This window comes from Maylandia zebra, linkage group LG1, assembly GCF_041146795.1.
Source record: "Maylandia zebra isolate NMK-2024a linkage group LG1, Mzebra_GT3a, whole genome shotgun sequence".
In the NCBI taxonomy this organism is placed as follows: Eukaryota; Metazoa; Chordata; class Actinopteri; order Cichliformes; family Cichlidae; genus Maylandia; species Maylandia zebra.
In genome coordinates, this window is record NC_135167.1 from 21,578,698 (window position 1) to 21,600,291 (window position 21,594).

The window sequence follows — 21,594 nt, forward strand, 5'->3', positions numbered from 1 at the left end:
AACTGAAAAGGGGCAAATAATTAGAAAATTTAAATTAAAATCGTTATACTTTGAAGAAGAAGAAAAAAATCCAACTGTGTGTTTTAAATAAATAAATTAGTCATTCAGCATCACGGGTTTCATCCACCCCCAGCGTTAATTTTCCGTCTCATTTTCGTTCCGTGCGGTGCAGTACATGACAAACCAAAAGACCCGCCCACCTGCTCTGCTGTCATATCGCCACGTACGATTCAGTGCAACGCAACATGCTAGTGTGTTTGACAGACCGCCCAACTGACCAATCAGGTTAACCACCACACGAGCTACTCTGTCCAGCGGGCTGGTGGAAGCTGCTGACACCTCTCCAGCTGAGAGGAAGCGACGGGTGGAAGGTAGAGTAGATGAGGTCCTGTGTTCATAATAAAGTGAGTATACTTGCAACATATCTGTCTATGGGGCTCTTTAGTAAAGCTTTAAAATCCACGCTGAGCGTGGGGGAAATGCTGTATAAGCTCTTCTGCTCAGGCTCACGGTGTAACGTTACATGAGAGTCTCATTTGTCCATGCTTGGCACCGAAGCGCTAAATCTGTCAGTGACGGTGCTAAAGGCTAACACCAACAGCTTCCTCTGGTTATTATTATTAGCCAATAATTTGCAGTGTGTGGAGACTAGATGGGCTGTTCGAGGAAGATCAAAAATGAGGAAGCTGGGTACACGATGATGCTTACGCACTTAGAAACTCAAGAATGTATATTTCCAGATATTGTAAAATCTAAAACACGTCACCTCAGCCGGCACTATAGTGATTGTTCTCGTTTGTAGATGTGGGGGAGCCGGGCCTTTCTCGCCGGCTGGCTGCTGTTGCTGCTTGTCCAGCTGTTGTGTTTGGAGGCTGTGCCCATCAGCATCGACAAGACGAAAGTCAAAGAACCAGAGAAAAAGCCTGAAGAGCCTCCAGCCAGTGTGGTAAGGAAGAAGACATAATATTTACACTGCACGCTGAAAATTCACCACAAACCATAATACATGTCGTATCAAATAACGACCCTTTTTCAGCAGTGGTACAGAGAGATAATTGTGTTTATTTGGCTTTCATTATCTATTCGTTTTAACAGTATTTAAGGCAGGCATAAAACTCACAATTTTGGTCATTATTTTTAGGATAAGACGATTTTTTTATTATAAAAATATTTGTTTCCTTTTTTTTTTACTTAAAACAATGTGTATAGAGATGAGCGGCTTCAAGAATCTTTGTGGGATTGGATTACATAATTTCACAGAATAAACGATTTATTAATGTTTATTTATTAGCTATTTCATAGGTGGTACACTGTAGTAAGTACGCCCTGCTAAGTTTATTGGAAAAATGGCCTCTTTCTCTTATTCAAAACTTTAAAACTTGTGATCTCACAAACCAATTTATTTCTCAGTACAATAGTTTCAGATGCTATAGATTGTTTAGTGCCCAAATACTGTTATCTGTGTACTCATTTGTGCCTCTGGAAGGGGTAAATACTGTCATACAGAGGTTAAACAAGTACAATATAGTTTCAGTGTTGATTGCACAGGAATGCTCTTTTTTAGATATTAAGTATATGATCTTTACAGAAAGCGGCAACCCAGTTTGTATTTGTCATGTGGTGGTGTTTTCTGTACTTGCTCAGACACTTTTGGTTGGATTTTTCTTTAATTTGTCACCCGTATACAGATAGAGATGCTGTACTGTATATATAAATATAGATCTATATCAGAAATGTTTAAAATAGGATTTGATTACCCAATGTAACATGTTATTGGCGTTTTTACATTTTATTTACTGTACTTTTAGGACACTGGACTCCACTATGACCGCTACCTCAGAGAAGTCATTGATTTTCTAGAGAAGGATCAGCATTTCAGGGAAAAGCTCCACAATACAGACATGGAAGATATTAAGGTACCCCGCTTTCTGTTGGTTTGGTCTTACTGCAGTGGCACAACATTTCAACCAGCTCCTTATAAGACAATAGTCACTATAATATACTCGTTTCGTGTACATGCACAGCTTCCTGCAAAGTTTAACCCAGTGTAAGCAAAAGTACATTATGCTTCGCTGTAAAAGTGTAGTGTATGTTCCAGAATTGTTTTAATCGCTTAATTTGCTACAATTTATTTATGTTGCAGCAAGGTAAGCTGGCCAAAGAGCTAGACTTTGTCAGCCATCATGTCAGAACAAAACTAGATGAGTTAAAAAGGCAAGAGGTAAACCGACTCCGGACCCTGATTAAGGCCAAGCAGGACCTTGAAGGAGGAAATGGTAAGTTGTGCAAAACAAAAATAATTTCATTTTGAATTCTGTTTAAAGTATCAGGCTCTAAATCAACTTTAAGTTGATTATTTTAGAGGTAAATAAAAGAAAGTTCTATTTTATGTATTCATATGTTTTAATATGTGTAATATATTTGAATTTCTCCCTGGACAGACATAGCAGTGGACCATCAAGCGCTGCTGAAACAGTTTGAATACTTGAACCACATGAACCCGCACACGTTTGAAGTGGAAGATCTGGATCGGCTGATCAGATCGGTAAATGTTGTTGCTCGATGCTACTTCGTACTTAATGAAAAGTATAGCATCTTGAAACTATTTGTGCCTTTGCACAGTGGAGTCCTGCAGTAGAGAGAAAGAGAAAAAACAGGAACCTATGCAGATGCTTAATTCATACACCAAAATTGGCCTGTAGGTGGTGAAAGCTTCACAGTTGGTGAATGACTATAATTACCAGCAACTAGAAAGGAAAGGGTAGTACTGAGTACTGAGGTGTAGAGGACAGATGTATTATTTTTATTTGACCTTCTTTTCATTATTGTTTTTAAAAACAGCAATGCGTTTAGTCTTGTATCTGTGTCTCAGATGATGTTAAGACAAAAAGGCTTTTCACAATGGTTTCCAGAAGTGTGCTGATGTATAGAAACGTGCAGGCATAGACCTGAAAAATCCCGTTTACTACTACTGTGAGGGTCTGACAGTCTGGAAGTAGTCTGATGTTCTGAATAGTATCTCTTGTTTTGACTTCGACTGTGTCTAAGTGACATTTCCAGCTGATGCATTATTGTTTGCTGGGTATAATCTTGTGTGGTTATTACTGTTGAACAATTTCTGTTTTCTATTTGTCATCAGGCCACTAAAGATCTGGAGAACTATGACAAAGAGAGACACGAGGAGTTCAAGAGGTACGAAATGATGAAAGAGCACGACAGACGAGAACACCTGAAAACACTGGATGATGACGAGAGGAAGAAAGAGGAGGAACACTATGAGGAGATGAAGAAGAAGCACGCCGACCACCCTAAAGTCAACCACCCGGTAAGTGACGAAGGTGCACAGAGAAAAATAAATGATATATTTTGTTGTTGTTGTTGTTTTTTTTTGTCCAGATTGTAATATTCATTTTACCTCAATCTGGAAATCAAATGTGTTTTTACTTCAATGATGCAGGGAAGTCAGAATCAGCTGAAGGAGGTCTGGGAGGAAGCTGATGGCTTAGATCCTGAAGATTTTGATCCTAAGACATTCTTCAACCTGCATGGTAAGACCTGTACTATCATTTACTAACATACATAATTTGCTCTGTAAAACATACAGTACTAGAACACGGCACATTCGCCTTCTTTTCTCTTTTTCAATAATACAGATACAAATGGAGATGGCTTCTTTGATGAACAGGAGTTGGAGGCATTGTTCACCAAAGAGGTAAAGCTGTGGCTTCTGAAAATGTGTAAATATTTCAGAGTAGGTCTTTGTACTGACTGTGGGCCTCTGTGATTTCAGCTGGAAAAGATTTATGACCCCACCAACGAGGAGGACGACATGGTGGAGATGGAGGAAGAGAGGCTACGTATGAGAGAGCATGTTATGAATGAGGTACAACAAGCTGCACTCAGCAACCTGTTTTCCTGAAACTATGCAGGTGAAAAAGCCGATCCTGGATTAGTTGGGCCAAAATTGTTCTGTGTGTGAAATATACCGTATTTCCCGGACTACAAAGCGCACCTGAATATTAGCCGCACAAGCTAAAATCAGGGGAAAACCCTGTTTTGTACATACATTAGCCGCACCTGACTAAAAGCCGCAGGTGTTTCAATGTTGACTTATCATATGTAAGAGAATATGCACAAAGGGAATTGTCAGGAAAGAGATGGCTGTTTGGAGACACACCCCTTTTATTAATATTTTGAAAAACAAGTTATGGGTACATATTTGCACATGTAGTACATAACAGTAACCTACAGCACACCAGAAAAATAGATTCAGACTACCTTTTAGGCTCAGGTGCAGTGACACGGCTTTAACAAGAAGAAAAGTCAGTCATTCACCATCTTTCTCTTCTTCCTGCGCTCTAAAACCACCAAAGTCCTCTTCTCCAATGTCGGATACAAACAGGCTCAGGATGGCTTCGTCATCCACTCTTCTTCTCTCCTTCGTTGTCACTTTCAAAACCAAAGAAATCCTCGTTGTCAGTGTCAGAGTCGAACACCCTCAGAAGGGCCGTGGCGGTGTCCTCCTCTCCATCATGCAGCAGTCCAGCCCTTCAAAATCCGTTGGTGATCGTGGATGTTTTCGCACTTTTCCACGCTGTCAGAATCCACCGGTGGAGTTGGGCATAACTTGCTTTTCGCAAGTTTATCGCCGCTCGTCATCCACGCCTCCCGCTGAATGCGTAGCGCTACTTTGAAGTTTGTTTTTCGCGCTACTTCGTACGGCACTACGTTGCCTGGCGGACGGACATGTGACTAACATACCACTCTTGAACCCCGATCCTTCCGCCAGGCAACGTAGTGCCGTACAACAGCGGAACAAACAAAACAAATCGTCTTACGATATCACAAAAATCATGGAAAATCCATAGAAAAGCCGCACCTGACTAAAAGCCGCAGGGTTCAAAGCTTGTGCAAAAAGTAGCGGCTTATAGCCCGACAATTACGGTACATAGGGTAATATTTAGCATCATTAATTCTAATGTAGTAATATTCACAATCGCAGTCCTCTACTACCTTTAATGCAGCTCATCAGTTTGTTAAAAGGTTGGAAGCACAAAAACTTTATGCGTGTGGACAGTTAGTCTCCATAATTCAAAGCCTGTGACTAAAGTCACATGACTGACTTTAGTGACTACAGAAACAAAATAGAAAAGACACCTAAAGCTCATTCTCGGTCTCAGCTGGGTTTGCATCTTGTGTTAAACAGGCGCCACTGTGTTTTATCTGCCTTAGTCCTTTCAGTGAATAAGAAAATATACAACTAGTGTTCAAAGCCTTTCTGCTCTTGTCTGTGTCACAGGTGGATTCAAATAAAGACAGGCTGGTCTCTCTGGATGAGTTCCTTGTTGCTACTAAGAAGAAAGAATTCTTGGAGCCAGATAGCTGGGAGGTGAGAAACATTAGATGACACTTTATCATGATAACAGCTTTTATGAGTTATTTAATACAGAAACATTTGGTTAAACAAAGCAGGACTGTAAAAAATGGCTTCCTACCTGCTCTGTGTTCTTCAGACCTTGGAGCAGAACCAGGCTTATACCGATGACGAGATGAGGGAGTTTGAGGAGCATCTTGCTCAGCAAGAGCAAGATCTCAACCAGAAGGCTTTTGACCTCCAGAAACAGAGAGATGAGCTGGAAAGACAACAGGAGCAGCTTAATGCACAGAAAATGGAGCTACAACAGGTAAGGAATAGTACACTACTAATGGAAAAAGGGTTGCTTCTGTAGATTTACAGTCAGTGCATCAATCTGCCCACATCCTAACCTTCACATTTTACCAATTGATTCAGCTGTGCTTATATTGTATTTTAAGCAATCAAATTGTCTGTCCACATGTAGTAAATGAATTCTAATGTACTAAAACTCTACAGGCAGTTGAGCATATGGAACGTCTCAAGTCACAGAAAGTAGACCCTCCTCCAGAGGTTCTCGGTGAGTGTTGATTTTGTTTTTCTCCTACTTTTATTTTGATAGTGGTTTGATTTTAAAGGTCTAACCTCTGAGAATATAAAATTGTTCTCTTTGTTACAATTGAAGGGAACGCCGTCCCAGAAATCCCTGCAGTTGACAGCCAACTGCATGAGGCCCAACAACAAGGACATGACTCTGCACCCCAAGGACATCACCCTGTACCCGAAGGACATGACCCTGCACCCCAAGGTCATGACCCTGCACCCCAAGGTCATGACTCTGCACCCCAAGCTCCTCAGGATATACCACAGGAACACCATGGACAAGAAAATCAAAACCAGGCCCAGCAAGGTCTCCCTCAAACACATGATAATATACCACCTGGTCATCAAGAAGTTGTGCAAAGCCAGAATCAGCTGCCATAATAATGTGCACAAAACTTTACAATCAGACTTTTTCAGCACCTGCACTCGTAAGTGCTGAGGAGCAGTCCCATCAGAGTATAAGGACCTCTTTAACCACCCTGACCAGCATTAGTGGTTTGAAGTGCATTTGAGAAGAACAACCACTCAAAGGGAATCCGTTACCCCAGATTTCAGTCTTGGTGACAGTAATCCCTTCATTACATAATTAAATCACACAGTGAAATGACCTACATGGGTTTGGATCCTGATATGTGCATACATAGATTTTACCACAGTTGTGTTTGCTTACATTGAGGGTGTTTTTTTTTATAGAATCATATAAATAATATTTTGTGAGCTTTCAGACCGGTTGTTTGTTTCCTCTCAAAATGACTTGCTGCTTGCTAAACATCCTGACCCAAGAGCCTTCTGGATATGTACAGTGCAGCTGTTTAAGAAGATAAGGTGTAAAAATACTCATTTTAATTACAGCCTTTGAGATTTAGATTTTTTTAAATTACTATCAATATACTCCAAAAAAACCTGCAAAATAAAAGACATGCATGAATCATGATGGACCTTATGAAAACATACTTCAAGAGTTAACTGCAAGATGTTTGTTTTATTTAATTATGACACTAAATTGGCAAAAAAAAAAAAATCTACGGTAGCAAATGCAACAAGCTTACATCATTTTCACACCATCCCCAGACATCGCACTAAAAAAAACTAAGGAATTGATACAAGCAGCCGCTGTGTTGTGTAATGATCTACAAGGTGCTGTCAGATCTGCAGCTATCACTGTGACCTGACATTTACAATCCTTTAACCTTCAACACCTTATGAAGCCAGGTCGCTGTCTTTTTTTCAAATGCTCCCTTTGCTTCCCCTCAAACTACCAGTTTACTATTTTCCTACTATAACACATTTTTTTCTTTATGTGTACAGTTAATTTACTGTACTGAACAGTAAAAGCTCTTAAATAGTGCTTTTGTTAAATAGTATAATGAACTCATGGTCCATACACATGTATTGCTACGTGATTCTGATGAAACAGTTTTGATATTGTTTATTTAAGGTTTACTTTTACCTAACCATCTAGTATTTTGCTGAAACCGTCTGTCAAAGTAAGGCAATGAAAACCTTGAATTTTGTTTCTCTGTTCATTTTGAGGTATTTATGACTTTTACATGAAAGAGAACATATTAGCATATTTGGCAAAATGCTGGTTTGGTGTTACATGCTGTGTTAGCCTGTATGCTTTTGTTTAATGTAAATTTGCTTCTTCAATTCGGGGAGAATAATGAGATATTTGGGAGTTGCTGCCGCTTCTCACTGAAGACCTAAATTTTCAGTCTGTGAGATCTCTGCTTTTTGGTTTTACCTTACACAAAATTTAAGAAACCGTCTTTATTTGCTTTGTCAGTCGTTTCCCGTGTGCCATGCATTATATTTTGCACAAAATGTAAAGCTGGTGTTTGATTTCTTGCTGCTGGATCCAAAGGTCATTTGACAAAATTGCACACCTCACTTAAAATAAAGTGGTTCAGGTTGTCAAACAGATTTCACTGCTAATGTTTGAGCGATGCCTTTCCTGTGGGACATTTACCTCCAGTGAAACCATGAACAGATGCAATGTAATAAAAAGGATGGGCTGTTTCCATAGCTGTTATTGTCATAGCTGAAGGCTGCTCTGAAGTAGACTGAATTCTACATTGGATTGTATTAAGTTAAACTACTCACATGCAAGACCACACAGAATGAAAATGTCAGAAAACAAACAGCTTCAGCAACAGAAGGTAATAGGGCACAACTTTATTGAAACAGTCTCAATCAATAACAGTGTACAAAGAGGTGCAGGCAGGGACACAGGAGTTAAAAAAAAAACAAACAAACAAGAAAATTAAACGTTTTGATGAAAATTATAAAGGGAGTAACAAGTGGCTTACAGCACTCATGGAATCAAATAGACAGTGACGGGGTATTTTTTGCATTTATTTTGTACAAAAAATAAATTAATGAAATCTTTCAAGTTTACAGGAATATCTTTTTGTTGTTTTTCCATCACACGTACTTGCTGATAATCCTACATGTAGTTAATTTCAGCATTTTTGTGACAAAACATCAAAAAGATCTAGACAGACCGAAGCAGGCTGACTGATAAGTAGGCCAGGAGTTAAAAAAATAAGATTACCGATGAGAAACAAAACATTGTTATAAAAGTGAGCTGGGGCAAACACATTCAAAAAATCCTGAATGTTCAACGTGGCGTAATTCGACGGTCCCCGGGATCCTTTAGGATCGCATTGCCTGCACATTACCTCGGGACAAACCACGAGGTCCTTGGGCTGCTCCACGTTTGTAGCCTTGCTGATATCCCTCCTTAAAAGAGATAGTAAGGCTTCATAAGTGCATGTTTTGTATTTATAGTTACGCTTGGTTATAAAAAAGACTGATGTAAATTCAATGCAATGACTTAAATTAATGCATTAACTCTTACCCGCTGATAGGTATTGCTGGAATAGTCCCGAGATGTGTTGAACGGAGTTTGACCGTATCCACTGCTGGGAGCGTTTGAGAACGGTGGACGGTAGCCTTCATATCCACCTGACGACAGAAAGACATTAGTTCAACAGGTGATGCATATTTACTCCTAATCAAAATAAATCACAATATAATTATTGTAAATCTGTGAAACAACATTGGATGCTTTTACCTCTAAATCCATTCGAGGAGCCCCGATATCCATTCATAACGCCACGAGCGTTCCTGGGTCCACCTCTTGGCACAGCTCTGCTGCTGTAGAAGGACTGACCAGACTGCCCAAACCCTGCACCTACAGAGGGATCTTCATGTCCTGGCGTTGAGGACATAATCTGGTCCTGGGGCTGGAATGCATTAACAACTGGACAGAAGAGACACAAAACGACATCAAAATATACGTCACGTACTGCTGGATAAGTTCTAGTACATTTTTAATTTTAGACAAGGTATTAGTGGGTTTAGTTAATTGGAAATTCTAAATTGCACATAGGTGTGGATGCAAATGCCAGTGGTTGTCTGTCTCTTTGTGTTAGTCCTGTATCAGACTGATGACCTGTCCAGGGTCTGCCCTGCTCTCACCCTATGGTGGCTGGGATAGGCTCCCTGATAAGGATGGGCAGAAGAGGATGGAAGGATTTTTTACTTTTAAAATGCAAAATCACCTTCTGAATTCTGAGAAGGCTGCGTGATTTTTACTTATGGCATCCTCACTGACTCATATTTCAACTTTGTTGCAACAGAAAATATTTCTTTTGTGACAAAGTGAAGCTTGGGAACCTCTTGATATCCTAATACATCTTTTACCACTGTGTTCATGCTCTAGGGTTTCCGTACAAAACAAGATGCACACCTGTCTGTAATCTTTCTTGTGGGATGTCAGGCTGGTCGACCACATTTTCTGGCTGGCTGCTAAAGCCCTGTCCATAGCCACCAGGGAACTGGCTAGGCTGCTTCAAGGGGTCTGCTTGGCCATCGGTAGTTGGAGGTACAGGTGCATTCATGTTAAATACCTGAAAAGAGAAACAAATTTTTTCCTCCCCCATTCCTGTCCATATCAATATAACAAAATAAAATAACCACAATACCCGACGATGGCCTGGGGTCAAAGATCTGCGTAGTTTGGGAAGTCTTAAATTGTTGCTCCTTGCACGAATAACTGACCAGTTTTCACTGTGACTAATAAAACATGCCAACCAATCTCTAATACTGACCTATGACTTGTGCAAGTATGAAAGCTGACGGTTTCCTACAGAATGCATCAAGTCCAAACATGCTCACTGTGACACCGTTTAAATGGACCCAATAGAAAGCGTACCGCTTGCACTGACTGGAAAGGTGCTGCGTTGACATTGATGCCTCCAGTGAGGGTGGGTTTGGAGACAGGAGGGAAGGCAGAGGACAGAGAACATGGGGCAGGAGACGGTGCAGATGACAGAGACATTGAGGCCTGGGTAAGTAAAAGAGGAGGGAATTTGGAAGGCAAGGAAACAACGAATATGGAGAAGTCAGTGCAAGAGATGAGATGATTTTCTTTTGGCTTAAAAAGTTCCCTTTTCTGTTATTATAATATTCAAATGAATCAAATATCTCCCCATCGCACGCAGTAGACAACAAAAAAAAGATGTGTCGGAGAGCATCACATTCAATCCATGGAGAAGACCTTTCGAAATCTCTCTTCATAATACAAAAACAATCTGAACTCCAATTATTCATGAGCTGCACCACTTAGCCAGAAGAGCAGTCTCACCACCCATATCCTGCAGGGGCTCCTCCCTACTTACTTGTGAGGATTCCTGTGGTCCAGACACTGCAGCTGTCTGAGGAAGTCTGGACTCTGAGTGGACTGTTCAGAAAGACATAAAACAAATAAATAAGACAAACTCCTAAAAAAAGACATGCTGCTAAATTATGCACTTTCAATTATATCCACATCAGAAAGCAGCGACCAAACAACTTAATAGGCATGCACTAATTACTAATTGAACCTCTGGCCTAACAGCAAAGTGATCATTTGTGCCCAGGAAACAAAGAAATCCTATTTAAAATATATATACACCGTAATTGTCGGGCTATAAGCCGCTACTTTTTGCACAAGCTTTGAACCCTGCGGCTTTTAGTCAGGTGCGGCTTTTCTATGGATTGTCCATGATTTTTGTGATATCGTAAGACGATTTGTTTTGTTTGTTCCGCTGTTGTACGGCACTACGTTGCCTGGCGGAAGGGCATGTGATCAGACACACAGTATCGGGGTTCAAGAGTGGTATATTGGTCACATGTCCATCCGCCAGGCAACATAGTGCCGTACAAGTAGCGCGAAAAACAAACTTCAAAGTAGCGCTACGCGTTCAGCGGGAGTCGTGGATGACGAGCGGCGATAAACTTGCGAAAAGCAAGTTATGCTCAACTCCACCGGTGGAATCTGACAGCGTGGAAAAGTGTGAAAACATCCATGATCACCAACGGATTTTGAAGGGCTGGACTGCTGCATGATGGAGAGGAGGACACCGCCACGGCCCTTCTGAGGGTGTTCGACTCTGACACTGACAACGAGGATTTGTTTGGTTTTGAAAGTGACAACGAAGGAAAGAAGCTGAGAGTGGATGACGAAGCCATCCTGAGCCTGTTCGTATCCGACACTGGAGGAGAGGACTTTGGTGGTTTTAGTGCGCAGGAAGAAGAGAAAGATGATGGTGAATGACTGACTTTTCTTCTTGTTAAAGCCATGTCACTGCACCTGAGCCTAAAAGGTAGTCTGAATCTATTTTTCTGGTGTGCTGTAGGTTATTGTTATGTACTACATTTGTTACTCATTTATGAAGCACAGTACATGTTTCGTACTTGTAATTACCGCTACTTGTACATACCTAAAAAGTTATGCAAATATGTACCCATAACTTGTTTTTCAAAATATTAATAAAAAGGGGTGTGTCTCCAAACAGCCATCTCTTTCCTGACAATTCCCTTTGTGCATATTCTCTTACATATGATAAGTCAACATTGAAACACCTGCAGCTTTTAGTCAGGTTCGGCTAATGTATGTACAAAACAGGATTTTCCCCTGATTTTAACTTGTGCGGCTAATATTCAGGTGCGCTTTGTAGTCCGGGAAATACGGTATATATATTTATATTTTAAAGTCTATTGGCCAGTATGAGCAATACTAATAAATCAGTGCATCCATATTCAGTATAACCTGTGAGTAAATGTCACTCACGTAGAGCACCGCCCATCTGTTGCAGGTCAACAGCTTGCACAGGCTTCATTGGCTGCGCAGACACAATGGCTGGATCCAGCGCCTGGCCATCAAACTCCAACATGGAGTCCTACGACAACCAAACAAGAGTAAATGTAAACAGATGAGATTTGCAATCAGTCCAATAAGCAAGCGAGCACGTCTGTTTCATACCCATAATCCTTCACTCCACATTAGGAAAATACCTCAACTACAAACAACCTTGACTAAAAGGATCTTAGTACCAACTCCCATGTAAGCACATCTTCCTAAAACCTGGGATAATCATGATCTCATTTAAATTGTACTTCTTTTGAATTTTTGTCCCAAATGGGGAATGGGTTTTTTCCCTGTTTCGATATTTTACTTTTTTTTTTTTTTTTTTTTTTTTTAAGTTCACATTCATATATCAGAAATTACAACTAGATTCGTTTTCTGAGTCACAACAAGTACGTTCTTGTCTCATGACCTCTAGCACGACTTCATAGATTGTTGTAAATTGCCTGGACATGCAGTCCTCATCTTTGGCCAACCTTTTTGCAAGTTCATCCTACTTGCCATTGCTTATTTGAGACACACACCACACACTGTGAGCCATAGGATACTACAATATACAGCATTTTGGGCCATCTAACCTGCATGAAGTTGTATGTCCCTTGCATCTGGGCCATGAGGTCTTGCACTGCCTGCTTTCTAACCACAGGATCAGTATCAGGAGTGGGAGAAACTTGGTTCACAGTAATGGTTTGTTCTGGAGCCAGCTGAACAGGGGGCTGATGCTGGAGTGAATTCACCATCTATTCAGCACAGACACATGACAGGCACATTAGAATCAAACTCACGGCATTGGAAAGTAGGTTTCAAGGCACCGAGGACTGATGATTCAGTAATAGAGCATACCTGGGCCTCCACACTCCACTCCTCGACTTGGTCTTTGTCTGTACTGCTGTATGTAGTTTCTGGAATGAACTGTCTGTTTACAAACTGCAACAGAAGACAGTACACTAAAATGTGATATAACAATTTAAGGAAAGAGTTGATCTGTGTGGGTTCTTGTGCAGCATAAATACAAATCTCACCTCTATAGTTTCCACTTTAACGGGCTCTGTATTTTTTTCACTAGCGAATCCTATATTAAATGAAAAATATACATGAGGATGGCTTTCTTTCTGGGTCTCTCTCACACACACACACACACACACACACACCATTTGCTAATTGTTAGCTACCAGGTTCCGATGGCTGCTCCACAGCTTTAGACTCAGCCACCACGGTCTGTTCCTCTTGCTCTTCTTCCTCCTCGCATGTCCCATTTTGATGAGTTTGCGCTCTGTCAAAGTAACCACTCTGCAGCACTTTGTCCAGGGTTTCCTTCAGTGACTTGTCTGGAATAAGAGAACACCGAAGCTGTTCAGACTTTCCTATTATCACAAACCACAATGGACGATTAAGGTCTGCCTCCGTTTTCTTACACAGTCAGTACAATCTGCAAGAGAAGTCCTGCAACAGCTGGTATGAGCCAATCTCAGAATTAACCGAGTGAATCAAATGTTGTGTGAAGGGATGAAACAACAGATACAATAAACTGGGGCCGATCAGATGTCTTGAACAATCTAACTACTAACAATGAGTGCAAGTGAGTTTCCGCCTGTGTGGATAGGTGCACACACCAAACATTTTCTTTAAGATATTTTTTTTCTTACTGCACTTAAGATGAAGGCATGAAATAAATATCAACTAGCCACATGTTAAGCCTCTCCATTTTAAGGCATTTTCCACAAGTGCTTTAAATATAGTTTAAAAATAGTTTCTTTAAAAAAAAAAAGAAAGAAAAAAAAAAAGGTATGTGTATGGGTGATGAACGATATTAAGACATGAAAATACTTACACGTGGTCCCTGCTACAGCCTTGTCTCGACCCTCAAGCAGTTCCCACAGGTGTAGTGATGCTTCTTCATATTGGCGAGTCAACCTGCAAATCACAAAATAAATGCAATTAATTGCACAGAGTAGTAGTAGTATATAGTTTTTTTTAGAGCAGGATTAAAAAACAAAACCAAAAACATATTTAAGCACTGATAACTCTAAATGTAACTTCTGTACCAGTGACAGCACACAGGTACGCGCGTACCTTACATCGTAGTTCCTCTCAGGTCCTACCAATTTGTAAAACTCATCGAGGGATGAGAGTTCAGCATCAGTGAGCAAAGGCGCACCAGAGGCATCGGGGTGTTTAAGGTCCTGCCTGACACCGTCTTCTCCCAGCTGGTCGAGTAAATACTGAAGCTCCAAAACACTCTTCAATCGTCTTTGTTCAGTCTCTTCTCGCTGCAGCTGTTCCCGTCTTGCAGATTTCTTGACTGCCTTTTGAATCTGAACACATCCAGGCACAATTTCATGCATTTAGCTTCACAAGATAACACACACCCATTACGTTCACTCTGTACATCACTGCACTTTGAAAAAAAAAGAAAAAAAAAAAAAAATCAAAAAGGTCAATGAGCATGGTCAAAACAATTATTCGCTTCCCTGTTCACTCCATCTGGCACTTTAAGCTTTTGTGAGCCATTTGGGAGTATTTCATAAATTACACCAGGTGTTGCCAACTGATTGTTTTATGGCAATAAAGAATGTACGTTACAAAAAATTACTAGGGCAGAGAATGAATAAGGATTTGCAGATGCCACTAAAGAGCACAACAAGTGTCTAAAAGCTTTGCAATTAGGTATTTTAATTATACAGTGGGATGCAAAAGTTTGGGCAACCCTGTTAACAGTCATTATTTTCCTGTATAAATCGTTGGTTGTTATAATAAAAAATAAATGTCAGTTAAATATACCATATAGGAGACACACAGTGATATTTGAGCAGTGAAATGAAGTTTATTGGATTTACAGAAAGTAAATGGCCTGTATTTGTATAGCGCTTTACTTTGTCCCCAAGGACCCCAAAGCGCTTTACACATTCAGTCATCCACACAGTCACACACTGGTGATGGCAAGCTACATTGTAGCCACAGCCACCCTGGGGCGAGGCTGCCGGACACTGGCGCCACCGGGCCCTCTGACCACCACCAGTAAGCAACAGGTGAAGTGTCTTGCCCAAGGACACAACGGCCGAGACTGTCGGAGCCGGGGCTCGAACGGCAACCTTCCGATTATAAGACGAACTGCCAACTCTTGAGCCACGATCGCAAGTGTGCAATAATTGTTTAAACAAAATCAGGCAGGTGCATAACTTTGGACACTGTTGTCATTTTATTGATTCCAAAACCTTTAGAACTAATTATTGGAACTCAAACTGGCTTGATAAGCTCAGTGAAACCTGACCCCACATACACAGGTGAATCCAATAATGAGAAAGAGTATTTAAGGGGGTCAACTGTAAGTTTCCCTCCTCTTTTAATTTTCTCTGAAGAGTAGCAGCTTGGGGATCTCAAAACAACTCTCAAATGACCTGAAGACAAAGATTGTTCACCACCATGGTTCAGGGGAAGGATACAGAAAGCCTTCTCAGAGATGTAAGCTGTCTGTTTCCACAGTTAGGAACATATTGAGAAAATGGACGACCACAGGCTCAGTTCAAGTTAAGGCTCAAAGTGGCAGACCAAGAAAAATCTCGGATAGACAAATGCGACGAATGGTGAGAACAGTCATAGTCAACCCACAGACCAGCACCAAAGACCTACAACATCATCTTGCAGCAGATGGAGTCACTGTTCATCATTCTACCATTCGGCGCACTTTACACAAGGAGATGCTGTATGCGAGAGTGATGCAGAGGAAGCCTTTTCTTCACCCACAGCACAAACAGAGCTGCTTGAGGTTTGCTAAAGCACATTTGGACAAGCCAGCTTCATTTTGGAATAAGGTGCTGTGGACTGATGAAACTAAAATGTAGTTATTTGGGCATAACAAGAGGCGTTATGCATGGAGGAAAAAGAACACAGCATTCCAAGGAAAACACCTGCTAGCTACAGTAAAATATGACTCGCCATGAGCTGTCCATGCTTGGAAGCCATCAAACCTGAATGAACTAGAGATGTTTTGTAAAGAGGAATGGTCTAAAATACCTCCAACCACAATCCAGACTCTTATTGGAACCCACTGGAAGCGTTTAGAGGCTGTAATTTCTGCAAAAGGTGGCTCTACTAAATATTGATTTCATTTCTTTTTTTGTGGTGCCCAAATTTATGCACCTGCCTGATTTTGTTTAAACAATTATTGCACAATTTCTGTAAATCCAATAAACTTCATTTCTCTTCTCAAATATCACTGTGTGTGTCTCCTATATGATATATTTAACTGACATTCTTTAATGTAACAACCAACGATTTATACAGGAAAATAATGACTATTAACAAGGTTGCCCAAACCTTTGCATCCCACTGGATCTATAAAAAAATAATTGATGCATACTGATTTTTAGTATGCGTGTTTAAGACTTCATCAGCAAGTTAAAAGCACACCTATAGCTCAGGACTCACCTCCTGACCCAATGCGAGAAAGCTCTTTTGCAATTCTCGAGCAAACTCTAAGTTGTTGTTGATCTCTTGATACTTCGCCAAGGCCTCCTTCATGCACAACACGGAAAGAAAATCAGATGTTTTTAACAGGAAATGATTTAAAGCAGGAGGTAGTAACAACTAAACATGCAATACTTTCATAACACTTGAATGTGAAACATAACTTCATATAAGTTTGTTACATACACAAAGCTGTTTGCAAATAAGCTGGGACACAGTAAAAGCTAAATAAAAATAGAGTGACTTGAAAATAATTTAAAGCCCATGTTTAAATAGTGCACAGAAAACATTTCAAATGTTGAATCATTTGAAATGCAAATGTTTAACGTTAAAAATATCATTGCTTTTAATTGTGCAATATTTAGTGCTACCAAGCATAACTCTGACCTTCAGTGTTCTCTGGGATATAAAAAACAATCAATGTCTAAAGTCACCAGTCAAAAAAGAAAATACTTCAGAAGTTTGGCAACTGGGTTTGCAGATCTTTTTTCCCCCTCTAAGTTAAACTTAAAGACTTTTATAATGGCTCTTTCATTCCACCAGAGCACTTGAACAAATACTGTGATAATGGGCATTATTAAGAGAGTGAGTGAAGAAAAGCAAGACTGTTGAGATATATATTAGGGGTGCAACGATACACAAAATTCACGGTTCGGTTCGATACTTTGGTGTCACGGTTCGATATTTTCTCGATACAAAAAAATGTTCATGCCTTTTTAATTTGTCATTTATTAAAACTATAAATATATATTTTAACTCAAAAGTAGTTTTTAAATTTAATGTTGCTGAAACAAAACAAAAAAAAAAAAAACAAAAAACAAAAAACAAAAAAAAAAAAAACAAACCCTCTGGTCGAGGAATCACTCATCTTTGGAAAAGAGTTTATTACAGAGAAATGGCTCTTTCCAAAAATAAAAGCTACACTATACGCTTCTTCTGGGCTATATTCTCAGCAGCATATTAAACATATCAGGTCCCCATAAGGAGAATCATGTGCTAACGGCTGTCTAAATGACTCGGGTAAAGTTTGTAGCATGCGTGCTTGTTGTTTTTGTCTGCTTCCACTTGTCTTTGCACTACGATGATGTCGGCGTAAATGTGCAGTCATATTTGTTGTGTTCCCACTAGTGCTGTCAGCGTTAAAATGACATTAATGCCATAACGCGGCAAATCTCCCTTAACGAGTTACCGCGGATCGCCCCGTGCGTGGGGCTGGATGGCGTCAACACAATAACGAGCTAACTGCGCTAACGCACTAGTTCCCACCACTGTAATTGAGCATTGCGTGGCACATCCGACATACTGTTTTACTTTTGTCCATCAGGGTCATGCTTCCACATTAAAACCAAAATAGTTCCAAACGCCAGATCTGAATGAGGGTGGGGGAGGTTCAATTTCAGGTAGAGTTGAGGCAGTTGCCATGTTGCAACGAGCTTAGCTTCTGTCTTGCTAGCTTGCGCTGCGCTCAGTGGATCTGCGCTCGACAGTGCAGCCTAGGCGGAGTAGTTGAACGCAGATCCACTGAGCACTCAACACAGACAGCATCGTCACAAGAAAGGTTTTGTATTGTTCGATACATATCCGTACCAAACCGAAAGCACTGTATCAACGATTCAACACCGATACATGTATTGTTGCACCCCTAATATAAATACAGCGTTAGAGTGACTGGAAATCCTTGCATTTGACAGAATTTACATTTGATCCTGCGACAAAACAAAGCTGTGTCCAAATGAGAAGCAGTTTTGTTTTCTTACCAGCTGATCCTGATTTAGTCTCTCGCCCTTATTCTTCCTTGCCTGGTAGTCATCCAGTTTGGACTGCAAGAAGGTTTTTGAAAAACAAGAAATTTGACATTAAAGTTGAATTCAAATAAAAAGAGCAAACGTATTAAAAAATGTCATCATTAGGTTTATTACCACTGTGGATTTATATTTTAAGGCAGTTTGATGACATTTCTCACACAATCTTAACAAATTATGAGCAAGACAGAGGAAAATCTGGATATCATAATTAGTGCTACAGTCTATTAAGTGGATTCATTGGGGAAGGGGAAACCTGTTATAAAGCCAGTTGAAATTTAAAGTACCTACTCCAACATTTTTCTGATTTTCAAAACACATCCCAACACCTGCATTCTCCCAAATCAGTATGTTTGATAATTATATATTACTGTATGTCATTATATATTGACAAAAGCATACATTTTCCAGCATCCACAACAACAGACAAAACAGATAAAAGCTTTACACCCTATTTGAGGTTAATCCAAAGCGAAGTTTACTCTAAGATGATAACTATAGATACCTTTTTCTTTTCCATATTGCGGACCTTCTTGTCAATCACACCAATAATCTGCTTCATGGCCTCAGAATGACTTCCATTTCCCAGGTCTGGAATGGCAGACTGGACAGCACTGTTGCCAGCTGTTGCTGAAGGCATCTTTGGGAGGGAAACATGTAAATATTACAATTAAAATTTGGACCTGAATAAAACAAACAAGTAATCCTAACTTAAGATGTTAGCAGAAGAAGACAAACTATTTCAAAGCCTAAGAACTAGATCGTACACTTATGTCTTCAACCAGGTTACAAAATGCTGTTAAGGTCATGCTCTGCAGTCTCAGACTTTCAACCTGCAGTTACTGTATCTGACACCCATCAGAAACAAGGTTTCCTAGAACAGAGCTCACAACTGGATATTTACTACGCATGCACATACAGACTTGTATAAACAACTTATATTATACTTTGATTATAAATTTTTGTTTTATGATATTTGTTGCATAGATCCACGACAATTCTAAAAGATTTTTAAAGGGTTATGTATCTTGAGATGCTTGTGCACATTTCAACATAACTGTCTGCACTGTGATACTGTAGGGATGTTCTGTATTTTGAGGATTACACAAATGATTACAGACACATTGCCCTTTTCCATTTTTGTCCAAGTCTAGCAATAAACAGTAATTAAGCTGAGCACCACCCGATTCAACTGATACCTGTGGACGAAATGGACCCACAGTTGTTGCTTAAATGTACCTTTCATTGTCAACTGTGTATTAAATAAAAGCCTAAAAACGATCTCTCTCTCTAGATAGAGAGATAGAAGTGGTACCGTATGAATTGTTATTTGTACTGTATTGCCCGGTAATCTCTAATATAAACTGAGCTCATGCTGAGTTCAGCTGGTAAGATATCCACTTTATGTAACGCCAGCAGTTTCACGTTTTGAACTTTGAGGACCCTGCTTCAGCGACCCTCCAAGCTCCACATTAGGACACCAAACCCTGACTCAAGCCCAAATACCCGGGCCGGTGAAAGTGATACTTACCGATGTGATCCCTTATTAAGGTTTGAGGGCTAATTAAATCGATACGTCGAGATACAACCTCCTCTTGGACGATAAGTTGTTGGCTGGTAACAGCAATTATTGGGGTGAGCTTTGAAAAAAAAAATCAGAACACCACATCCAATATAACAGAGGAAGTTAAAACAACATAAAAATGTCGGGCCTCCTATTCAAAGTTAAAGTCTTTTAGCGTCTGTGGAGAAAGAGGCTAGCCTTACTGACAGATGCTAACAACACAAAAATCCGCATCATAACGTAAGCCTCGAAACTCTTATCTGCGGCTTAGTTGCCAAAATAAACTTTCACTGGTGAGAGCTCGACGTTAGCTAGCCATGCCAAATCAGTTTAATAAGCATAGTGCGCTCGTACTAATCTCCGCGTCCCATTGTTAGCCGAGCGTGGTCGGTAACGATGTGCTGCTAAAGCCCCGAGTTCAACGGTTGTCACTCAAAACCAAAGGTTAAATCCATATGAAACAGCCATTACAGACCCCCAGGACAAGCCATCGTTTCGGGACGTTTAACGTTAACTGCGAAAAACAAAGAGCACCTCGGGACGCCGAGACAACTCGTTTTCGCGCAGCCGTCTCGAATCCAGATGATAAGGACGGTTTATTAAAAAGACCTAAAATGACAGTGACCTCGTGAAAGCCATACCTTTAAGACTCTTTGTCTTCAAAGAGATCTCGTTGGTCTCGTTTTACTTTAGCTGTGTGGCGTTAACTGCGGTTCGATATCTTTCACTTCAAGCGGTGTTTTTCTAGAAGGATGCTCCGACTTACACCGGCCAATGGCTGCTTAGCTGCTGCAGAGCTAACGGTAGCAGCTAAAAGGACCCCACTGCTAACCTCGACGCTGCCTTCTTCTTCTTGGTTTTTATTGGTGGTTGAGAAACAACGAATTGGTGCATTACCGCCTCCAACTGATAAGGAGTAGGTACCGGAATGTCACTAAGTATTAGATCCTATCATACAAATTCATTTGTCTAAGATCATTAAATATTGCCTCATAACTTTTACTTGTCGTGGTATTTCTAAATAAATCAATTCAATCCTGTTTCAGTTTGATTATGTTTAGGTTTTGAATCAGTTGTCTTCTTTCTTTCTCATACTTCTGACAGTGTAATATAACATGCTCTAATGTCTCATCACAGTACTCTCATTTAATTGGCAATGTTTCCCTTAAAATGTATAGTGTGCATTTTAGCCCAGTGTGTCCAAATCTGAGACATGAAATGACTGTTTCCTCTCTCCTCCTGCTTCCTGACAAATATATTTCTGTACCACATGTGAGTTTAACATTTTCTTGCATTTGTCTTTAATTTTCTAAATATGTATGGCCCATGTAACCCTCTCAAATCAAACCCCAAGAAATTTGAATTATTTCCTCTTTCTAGTTCTTGATTCTATAACTTTCGTTTAATGTCCTTACCAATTCTTTTTCATGTAAAAACAAAACAAAACATTGTCTTGGTCTTATCCACTGAAAATTTTAATCCCCACTTATGTGTCCATTCTCCAACTTTAAAAATTGCTTCCTACACCTTTCTAGTAACAAACTCTACATAACGTCTTCTCTTCCACATGGTGCCGTCATCTGCAAAAGGAGAAAATGCCATTCGACTGTCT

The 21,594-nt window shown here is 40.1% G+C and overlaps 2 protein-coding genes across 4 annotated transcripts; one reads left to right on the forward strand and one right to left on the reverse strand.

The window, feature by feature from the left end:
- The first annotated feature begins 249 nt into the window (after positions 1-249).
- Positions 250-7,879, forward strand: nucb2a (nucleobindin 2a). The gene is made up of 13 exons (XM_004543202.4): positions 250-404; positions 803-946; positions 1,809-1,916; positions 2,144-2,276; positions 2,442-2,545; positions 3,140-3,325; positions 3,458-3,548; positions 3,654-3,712; positions 3,791-3,883; positions 5,300-5,389; positions 5,514-5,684; positions 5,873-5,933; positions 6,039-7,879. Exons 1-13 carry the CDS (start codon positions 381-383, stop codon positions 6,335-6,337), a joined length of 1,563 nt encoding a protein of 520 aa, XP_004543259.3. The 5' UTR covers positions 250-380; the 3' UTR covers positions 6,338-7,879.
- Positions 7,880-8,116: 237 nt separating this feature from the next.
- Positions 8,117-20,843, reverse strand: caprin1a (cell cycle associated protein 1a). 3 transcript variants are annotated; one of them, XM_004543199.5, is made up of 17 exons: positions 20,624-20,843; positions 18,924-19,058; positions 18,374-18,436; positions 16,578-16,664; positions 14,223-14,464; positions 13,981-14,063; positions 13,322-13,477; positions 13,172-13,221; positions 12,993-13,076; positions 12,728-12,889; positions 12,075-12,183; positions 10,642-10,703; positions 10,176-10,307; positions 9,711-9,870; positions 9,033-9,221; positions 8,817-8,923; positions 8,117-8,698 (listed from the first exon to the last, which is right to left on the reverse strand). In XM_004543199.5, the coding sequence occupies exons 2-17, from the start codon at positions 19,056-19,058 to the stop codon at positions 8,612-8,614; spliced, it is 1,908 nt and encodes a 635-aa protein (XP_004543256.1). In that variant the 5' UTR covers positions 20,624-20,843; the 3' UTR covers positions 8,117-8,611. The 3 variants fall into 3 exon arrangements, with proteins under 3 accessions (XP_004543256.1, XP_004543257.1, XP_012772427.1); XM_004543200.6 differs by lacking the exon at positions 20,624-20,843 and adding an exon at positions 19,950-20,578; XM_012916973.3 differs by lacking the exon at positions 10,176-10,307 and having other exon boundaries at positions 20,624-20,842.
- Positions 20,844-21,594: the final 751 nt, after the last annotated feature.